The 10,000-nt window shown below is 53.2% G+C and overlaps 1 protein-coding gene across 1 annotated transcript in view; it reads right to left on the minus strand.

The window, feature by feature from the left end:
- The window catches only part of gfra2b (GDNF family receptor alpha 2b), a gene marked incomplete at both ends in the record, with an annotated part of 53,951 nt that overhangs the window by 43,510 nt on the left and 441 nt on the right, over positions 1-10,000 (minus strand). The window contains one exon of the mRNA XM_084455506.1: positions 8,846-9,145. Within this exon, the coding sequence (XP_084311632.1) occupies positions 8,846-9,145 (300 nt within the window). The remainder of the gene's footprint in view (positions 1-8,845; positions 9,146-10,000) is intronic.

Consider the following 10,000-nt stretch of genomic DNA (forward strand, 5'->3'; position numbering starts at 1 on the left):
CTCCCTCCCTCCCTCCCCTCTCCTCCTCCTCCCTCCTCTCCCTCCTCCCTCCCCTCTCCTCCTCCTCCCTCCTCTCCCTCCTCCCTCCCCTCCCTCCTCCCTCCTCTTCTCTCCTCCCTCCTCCTCCCTTCCTCCTCCTCTCTCCTCCCTCCCTCCCCTCTCCTCCTCCTCCCTCCTCTCCCTCCTCCCTCCCCCCACTCTCCTCCTCCTCCCTCCTCTCCCTCCCCTCTCCTCCTCCTCCCTCCCCCCACTCTCCTCCTCCTCCATCCTCCTCTCTCCTCCCTCCCTCCCCTCTCCTCCTCCTCCCTCCTCTCCCTCCTCCCTCCTCCTCTCTCCTCCCTCCCTCCCCTCTCCTCCTCCCTTCCTCCTCTTCCTCCTCCCTCCCCACACTCTCCTCCTCTCTTCCTCCTCCTCCTCCTCCCTTCCCTCTCCTCCTCCTCCCTCCTCTCCCTCCTCCCTCCCCTCTCCTCCTCCTCCCTTCCTTCCTCCTCCTCCATCCCTCTGAATGCCTCCTCCTGAGTTAGTCTACCGTGTAGAGGAACTGACAAGGCCATCGTTCTGCATAGAAACGGGCTTCTTTTTAACTTTCCTTCTTTCTCAAGCCCACACACACACACAAACACACACACACACACAAACACACATACACACACACACACACACACAAACACACATACACACACAGTCATTGTGGTCTTGCTGGAGATGTGTAGTCAGCAGTAAAAAGAGTGATGAATTCGCAACACTAGATGAACACAGAGATTTGGCTACTTAAGTTACTCGGCTTTCAAATAATCAATAGCAACACAGTGGAATAGAGAAGGCTTTTCTCTCTCTCTCTCTCTCTCTCTCTCTCTCTCCCTCTCTCTCTTTCCCACTGCAGGTGTGTGTGTGTGTGTGTGTGTGTGTGTGTGTGTGTGTGTGTGTGTGTGTGTGTGTGTGTGTGTGTGTGCAAGCGCGTGCGTGCGTGCGTGCGTGCGTGCATGCGTGCGTGCGTGCGTGTGTGTGTGTGCGTGCGTGTCTGTGTGTGTACAGGCTGTGTGAGTCTTTGCAACTGCATGGCAAGAGAATAAAGATGTGCAAACAAAAATGATGCCATTTCTCTGCGGAGCCCTGGTAATCTCAATCATTAGCCTGCATGCTAAACACATCACTCATTAGGCTGACTGGGAAATTAGCCCTTTATTAGCCTGCACGCTAAACACCTGAGTCAACGCTAAATGTGTAATTTATTAGCTTGAATGATTAAAACACAGATGATTATCGAACTCAATGTTTTAAGCCTTTTAGAGTGGATCCGACAATATCTTACATGAGTTAATACTAAACGCCGGATGTATTAGCTTGTGAGTTTAAAGCACATTAGGCAACATAGACGTACCCCAGGCTAGGCACTGCTGGCCTGGGGTCTGCTGAATAATGGCTAGTGAATCCTGAAGCCAAGAGGAGGGAGGGGGGAGGAGAGGAGGGGGGAGAGTGAGAGGAGGGAGAGGGAGAGATATGGTGAAGCCATATCCAGAATCCATCCGCCTGTGTGCTTACTTGCCTGGGCTGGAATCTCACACAATCTCACACAATAATGTCTGGCAGAGGCAGATGTGTCCTAGGAGTCATGGGCAGCTCTACACCATTCCAAATAATCACTCTATGGCATGGGTTCCCAAACTCCATCAATACCCCCCCCTCTGAAAACACCCGCCCCCCCCCCAACCCCCCAAATTTGTCCATTTTGAAAGGCAGCGTTATCTAGCCCATAACGTTACACAGCTAAGTTAGCTCGGTGGCACCTGCTGCTAGTTAACGTTATGACGTTTTCACATTTCATTAATGAATACGTATTCACTCAATTGTCTGCATACGCTGGCATGGATCGGCAAAGCTTGCAAAATACTTCTCCCTTCTCCTCATCATACAATAGCCAAGGCCATCGATCTGGCCAGTGAGGCTGGAAAACTCTTTCGTTTTTTTTTCATACTCCCTGTCATGATCGCGGAGTGCTTCTGGATGAAAGGTGGTTTATTTTTTCACTTGTTTTTAGCCAGGTTTTTGGCCGTCAGCAGGGGCCTTCAGAAACATTTTATTAGCGGCAATTTATAAGCGGCTATGTCCAAGGTATTCGGCTGGCTTGTCTTCACATTCAGGTTCTCGCACTGGCGCGTTACCATGGCCAATCAGAGTAAAGGCTCGGAGGTTCGTTTTTTTGTCACGCAAAGCTTACAGCCGGGGCGAGTTGAACTTCAGCCCTGACAAAATGTAGCAAACGTAAAACGGTGGTGTGTTGAACGCTCTGCCGATTGGGTATCAGAGAAAACGTGTCGTTCAACCTGGAAAGCAGCAAAACAAACGTTTACTCGGGGCTGAACTCGCCCGTGATCGTTGCGTCTCTGTTGCTCTCTGCCTTGTTTGTGGAATGTGACCGCAGCCGCGGTGCCTGCCTATTCTCCCCAAACGGTCGCGAATCTCTCAAAAACTGGTTTTATTACAAGTTAGCTTGTATATCTCTCTCTATATATAATAAGTTATATTTGCACTGGCCCAAGCGGGCCATTGAAAAGCGTTATTTACTGGCCCGGAGGTGTTCAAGATAGCACCAGGGCCAGCGGGCCAGTGCTTATGTCAAGCCCTGAACAGCATAGCCTGACTCCACACCTTCTTATCCAGGTGATCTGACCGTGACTCCCCATGTGATCCAACCAGCCCCTGTCTGAACAGACCTCCGCATCCTAACATAGTACACTTGATCCAACCAGCCCCTGTCTGAACAGACCTCCGCATCCTAACATAGTACACTTGATCCAACCAGCCCCTGTCTGAACAGACCTCCGCATCCTAACAAAGTACACTTGATCCAACCAGCCCCTGTCTGAACAGACCTCCGCATCCTAACAAAGTACACTTGATCCAACCAGCCCCTGTCTGAACAGACCTCCGCATCCTAACAAAGTACACTTGATCCAACCAACCCCTGTCTGAACAGACCGCCGCATCCTAACATCCACTTGCCAGAAGAACCACAACTTTACATATTTTTTTTCTTCAGACGAGACAGTCTTCACTGCTGCTAATTGTCGTGTGGCGCGGGAACGTTGTTTTCAAGCCTTCAAAATAAGCGCTTAGGTTTCCTGTGGACATATGGTTGGAGAACAGACTGCTGTTCCTCTGTTGTGCTTTGATGTGGAGGAAATATTCAAATCTATTTGGTTTTGGGGGGGCGGTTTTCTCCCAGCTGCACGGAGCTTTCTCTCTTGGGATGAAAGGACCAAGTATAAAAGAACCACTCTTTATCTGGGCTGTTTTAGAGCGAAACGAATCAATTTAAAGTTTCTGGACTGTATATGTGTGTGCCCGTTCCCTATAGTCCATCCCTCTCACCTCCTGTGTGTGTGTGTGTGTGTGTGTGTGTGTGTGTGTGTGTGTGTGTGTGTGTGTGTGTGTGTGTGTGTGTGTGTGTGTGTGTGTGTGTGTGTCTGTCTGTCTGTTCCTTTAATAGTTTTACTGAAGGAGAACCTCACCCTTTGGCGAGGACAACTTTGCAGCTCCAATGTGTGTGTGTGCGTGTGCGTACCTGCGTGTGTGTGTGTGTGTGTGTGTGTGCGTGCGTTTGTGCCTGCGTGTGTGTGCGTGTGCATGCCTGCGTGTGTGTGTGTGTGAGTGTGTGTGTGTGTGTGGGTGTGTGTGTGTGTGTGTGTGCGTACCTGCGTGTGTGTGTGTGTGTGTGTGTGTGTGTGTGTGTGTGCATGCCTGTGTGTGTGTGTGTGTGTGTGTGTGTGTGCGGGTGGGTGGGTGTAATAAGGGGACAGACCGTTCAAGGTTACTGAGAATATAAAGTAATAAAACGTTAATACCCCAGTTTAATAATGTCAAATTCAAGCGCTAGAATTAAAGTGAGTAGATTCACTGAATGAACTATCAAAACAAGCGCATCAGTCAGGTGACTCGCCGTTGCCACGACAACAGCTGGCTTCAGTACCTCGGGTCCACTGGACCTCCTCAAGACCCAGACACATCTCTCCCCAGATAGCAAGCGGATCTGGGCCATATACAGGCCAGATCTGGCCCTTGTGGCTTAGTTCCGGCCCATATATGGCCCAGAATTATTACACATCCGCTTGCTATCTGGGTGTAGAGCCCCACCACCGTGGTTCTGTGTTTATTTAACACCCAGCCTCTCAAACGCTGTCTATTTATCTGTGGGCCGCCAGGTTCAACACCTAACATCTGCTCCTATCACCTCCCTCTGTTCTCCCTGCATACCTCCTCCCTCCTCGCCCTCTCCTCCCCTCTCTCCTACCCCTCTCCCTCCTCGCCCTCTCCTCCCCTCTCTCCTTCCCCCTCCCTCCTCGCCCCCTCCTCCCCTCTCTCCTTCCCGTCTCCCTCCTCGCCCTCTCCTCCCCTCTCTCCTTCCCCTCTCCCTCCTCTCCCTCTCCTACCCCTCTCCCTCCTCGCCCTCTCCTCCCCTCTCTCCTTCCCCTCTCCCTCCTCGCCCTCTCCTCCCCTCTCTCCTTCCCCTCTCCCTCCTCGCCCTCTCCTCCCCTCTCTCCTTCCCCTCTCCCTCCTCGCCCTCTCCTCCCCTCTTTCCTTCCCCTCTCCCTCCTCGCCCTCTCCTCCCTTCTCTCCTTCCCCTCTCCCTCCTCGCCCTCTCCTCCCTTCTCTCCTTCCCCTCTCCCTCCCCCTCTCCTCCCCTCTCTCCTCCCCTCTCCCTCCTCCCCCTCTCCTCCCTTCTCTCCTTCCCCTCTCCCTCCCCCTCTCCTCCCCTCTCTCCTCCCCTCTCTCCTTCCCCTCTCCCTCCTCGCCCTCTCCTCCCCTCTCTCCTTCCCCTCTCCCTCCTCCCCCTCTCCTCCCTTCTCTCCTTCCCCTCTCCCTCCTCTCCCTCTCCTCCCCTCTCTCCTTCCCCCCTCCCTCCTCGCCCTCTCCTCCCCTCTCTCCTTACCCCCTCCCTCCTCTTCTCCCCTCTCCATCTCCTCCCTCCTCTTCTCCCCCCCTCCCTCCTCTCCCTCCTCTCCATCTCCTCCCTCCTCTCCCTCTCCTCCCTCCTCTTCTCCCCCCTCCCTCCTCTCCCTCTCACCCCCCCGTAACCCCCTCCCCTTTCTCCTCTCTCTCCACTCTTTCTCCACCATTCCTGCTTTTCTCTCCCTCCTCACCTGCCTCTCCCACGGCTCCTACCCCTCCTCTCTCGCTCCCTTCATCCTCTCCTCTCCTCTACCCCTCCTCTCTCGCTCCCTCCATCCTCTCCTCTCCTCTCTTCTTACCCAGAACCCCTACCCCTCCTCTCTCGCTCCCTCCATCCTCTCCTCCCCTCTCTCCTTACCCAGAACCCCTACCCCTCCTCTCTCGCTCCCTCCATCCTCTCCTCTCCTCTCTTTTTACCCAGAACCCCTACCCCTCCTCTCTCGCTCCCTCCATCCTCTCCTCTCTTTTTACCCAGAACCCCTAGCCCGACTATCACCGGAGAAACAGGAAACAGCATTATTCCCCGTGACCAATTCAGACACAGACAACCAGACAGTGTTTGGGTGATGTCTAGACAGACTTAGCTCTGAATAGCGACAGAAAGTGGGTACAAATTGAGACGCACAGAAAAACAACAAAGCTAGACGCCATATTTTAATATCCACTCATCTGCTGGGCTGATTGCGCTCACATACTGCTCGTAATAAAACAGAAAAGAAGAAAAGTTGAGGCATTCAACCACTGTTGAAAGTTGACCTCCTGCATAGTCAATTATAGTGTTCTTGTAGTCTCTGTACTTAGCAGGTACTTCTTTGCTGATATTTGGTGGACTGTGCTCAGCGTGTGTGTGTGTGTGTGTGTGTGTGTGTGTGTGTGTGTGTGTGTGTGTGTGTGTGTGTGTGTGTGTCTGCGTGTGTGTGTGTGTGTGTGTGTGTGTGTGTGTGTGTGTGTGTGTATGTGTATGTGTATGTGTTTGTATGTATGTGTCTGTGTGTGGGTGTTTGTATGTGTGTGTGTGTGTATGTGTGTGTGTGTGTGTGTGTGTGTGTGTGTGTGTGTGTGTGTGTGTGTGTGTGTGTGTGTGTGTATGTGTGTGTGTGTGTGTGTGTGTGTGTGTGTGTGTGTGTGTGTGTGTGTGTGTGTGTGTGTGTGTGTGTGTGTGTGTGTGTGTGTGTGATGTAGGGGCTCTGCAGGCGTTGTTGGCAGTAGAGACTTCCTTAGTGGAACAGAGAACAAAAGGAGACCTCTTTAATGAGCTCTGCTGCTGCTGCTGAGGCCCCAACTAGGCCAGCCAACAGACCCACCGTCTGTGTGTGTGTGTGTGTGTGTGTGTGTGTGTGTGTGTGTGTGTGTCAGCATGACTAGGGGACTCAGTTCCAGGGACTCTACAGACTGTCCAGATAAACCTCTCTATCGTACGGGGAATGGTTTGAAGTGCGCAACGTCTAGTCGTCAGTGAAAGTAGTCGCTGCACACGTCCCTATTTTGGGCAACGGCGCAAGATAAGGAACGGCTAGTGAAGCCATTGGCATGCTGGGTAATATCTGTCGATTACTGTGGCCATAGTGGCATTATAGTCATATACAGGCCAGTTCTGGCCCTTGTGGCTTAGTTCCGGCCCATATATGGCCCAGAATTATTACACATCCGCTTGCTATCTGGGAGGCTTGTTCTGGAAACCAAGTAAGCGAGGAAGACTAAAGTTCTGCTCCTCTCACGACTGTGATGATACATATTGATTATATTGATGGGCGTTGTTGTTTACATTCTATTCCTCTGGGCTGGGAGCGAGCGAGTGGCCTGTTGCGTGGCTGAGCCAATCAGGACTCAGGTTCAGGTTTCAGGCCTGACCCTCCCGGAGCCCGTGCACACCTGGCCCGACCCAGACCAGGCCTGACCCTACCGGAGCCTGAGCCAGACCAGGCCTGACCCAGACCAGGCCCGACCCAGACCAGGCCCGACCCTACCGGAGCCCGCGCCAGACCAGGCCTGACCCAGACCAGGCCCGACCCTACCGGAGCCTGAGCCAGACCAGGCCCGACCCAGACCAGGCCCGACCCTACCGGAGCCTGAGCCAGACCAGGCCTGACCCAGACCAGGCCCGACCCAGACCAGGCCCGACCCAGACCAGGCCTGACCCAGACCAGGCCCGACCCTACCGGAGCCCGCGTCAGACCAGGCCTGACCCTACCGGAGCCCGCGCCAGACCAGTCCCGACCCAGACCAGGCCCGACCCTACCGGAGCCCGCGCCAGACCAGGCCCGACCCCATTAGTGGCATTTATGGTCCCGAGCCCAATTTAACTCCCGAGTCGATTATACCGCAATGCATCTATTATAATTATATTAAATACATCATCTTAGTTCTCCCATTCAGCGAACGTCTTCTTTGCTGCTGGCGGATCGCCAGAGTCCCTCCCCGGCGGTCTCTCTGTCTCTTCTGCGTCTTCCTCCATCTTTGGAGCGATCAGGGTGCAGACGCGGCCGCGGACTTCAGCTCTCTCCTGAGTTGACATCATCCTCATTTGATTGAATTTGGGCCAGAGGAAAAGAGCAACTTTGTGCAGCGTGTCGATTTTCTGCTCCAGAAACTCAGCGTGTCTCTGGCGCACGACGGCTTGCTGTTCCGTGTCCAGGGAAGAAGGCTGGCTGTGTCTCCTTAGTTTCTCAAACCAGAGGCAAACGAGGTTCAGGGTGACATATTTCTCGCCTTCCATCTCTCTCTGAGCATCGTAGAATCCCAGATAGCAAGCGGATCTGGGCCATATACAGGCCAGATCTGGCCCTTGTGGCTTAGTTCCGGCCCATATATGGCCCAGAATCATTACACATCCGCTTGCTATCTGGGATGGCTGCGAAAAACTAACCAAAAAGCTCAGTGTGTCTGGTACGACGTTTTCGATGCGCACAAGCTCACCGCGGGTCTACGACTTCTCCCGTAGCTCGGCGTAAACGTCCTGCACCGACCTGAGTCCGAATCTCGCGTCCCCCATCTGTAGCCACGTCTTGGATGATTGTGCAGCCGGGCCGGAACTAAGCCACAAGGGCCAGATCTGGTCTGTATATGGCCCAGATCCGCTTGCTATCTGGGCTGTATGGCTGCAGGGCATTGATAATGTCGCCGCCCTGATCGGTCACCCACACAATTCGGCTCAGGGAGAGGGGGGTCGGCTCAGGGAGAGGGGGGTCGACTCAGGGAGAGGGGGGTCGAAGCCGAATTTGTTGACTAGCAGGTTTACTATCTCGCTGTCTGATGTTCGTTCCTGTCTTGGCATCGTCCGCGGGAAACACAGCTGTGTGTGTGTGAGGCAACTGTGTGTGTGTGAGAGGCAAATGTGTGTGTGTGAGAGGTAATGTGTGTATGTGAGAGGCAAATGTGTGTGTGTGTGAGGCAACTGTGTGTGTGAGGCAACTGTGTGTGTGTGAGATACAACTGTGTGTGTGTGAGAGGCAACTGTGTGTGTGTGAGAGGTAATGTGTGTATGTGAGAGGCAACTGTGCGTGTGTGAGATACAACTGTGTGTGTGTGAGAGGCAAATGTGTGTGTGTGAGAGGCAAATGTGTGTGTGTGAGAGGGAATGTGTGTATGTGAGAGGCAACTGTGTGTGTGTGTGTGTGTGTGTGTGTGTGTGTGTGTGTGTGTGTGTGTGTGTGTGTGTGTGTGTGTGTGTGTGTGTGAGAGGCAAATGTGTGTGTGTGAGAGGTAATGTGTGTGTATGTGATAGGAAAGTATGAATTATGGCCCATACGGTACCTCATAATATGGTTTACACACACACACGCGCACACACACACACACACACACGCACACCAACATGAAAAAGTAGGCCTGACCAACATACTTTGCACACTCAACCCCTCCAGTGAGCGTAGAGTGAGCAGACGGGCAGACGTACCCTCGGTCAGACCCATGTGGATGCTCCAGTAGTTCTGAAGACACTGAAGCTCCTTCTTCATGCCTCTCTTGCATCGGCAGTCGTAGAGCGGCGAGTCCTGCAGGACCTCTAGCGCCCCCTGGCACTCCCTGGAGGCCAGCATGGTACTGCGCTCGCGGTCCCTCCCCGAGAGACACTGACGCATGATCCGGTAACGCGAGCTGCACTGGCTGTTCTGGTTGCACAGTTCGGACGCTCGGACGCAGTCCAGGGGCTCCCTCCAGCCGGGCGCGTCCAGCTCTGACACACACACACACACATCTGGGGGGCACAAGGGAGGAGGGGGGGGTTAGGGATGACTGACAGAGACCGTGGCTCACATGTGAGGCATTGAAACAGAGAACAAAGACCATTTTAATGGACCCATACACTCACATTAATGTGAAATTCATACAGGTGTTGAAATACATTCCGCCAACAACAAGAACCAACCACCCTTTAGCCTTGGAGAACAATGCACTTTTATGAATTTGGTTTATTTCATGTGTAGGCCATTAAATACATAACTATTATCTTCTATACAGCACAGGGCGTAGATTCACACACTTGTCTGTAAATGTATGTCGCAAAAACAAACCTATCCGAACTAAATATTCGATTATTTCACTAAGCAGTGTTACTTTCTCCTCAGGATTAGCCTAACTGTTCATTGGAAATAATGGATCGATAATCAATGAAGTAACGTTAAGGATGCCATTTTCTGTTCTGTTACATGTCATTTCACCGCACGTGCCCATGGCAGGGCAGACGGCGCGCGGAAGGCGTGCAGCACCGTGGACAGCTCCGGTAGCGCGAGCACCGTGGACAGCTCCGGTAGCGCGAGCACCGTGGACAGCTCCGGTAGCGCGAGCACCGTGGACAGCTCCGGTAGCGCGAGCTCCGTGTTTTCGGGCTCGTGTCTGTTTTATTATCTCAGTTAACACACTCTGAAAACCACACACACACACACACACACACACACACGTACAGCACGCACACGGGCGCAGGGGGCATATTCTTTGCATGTCAGTCAAATGTGCATTCAACCGTTCTGACCGTAGCCCACCTACTGTGTGCAGGTGCTTCAGATTCTTATGCAAAGTGCCACGCATCTCTTTAACTCGTCAGTGCTCGAGG

This window comes from Borostomias antarcticus, assembly GCF_949987555.1.
Source record: "Borostomias antarcticus genome assembly, chromosome: 2".
Classification (NCBI taxonomy): Eukaryota; Metazoa; Chordata; class Actinopteri; order Stomiiformes; family Stomiidae; genus Borostomias; species Borostomias antarcticus.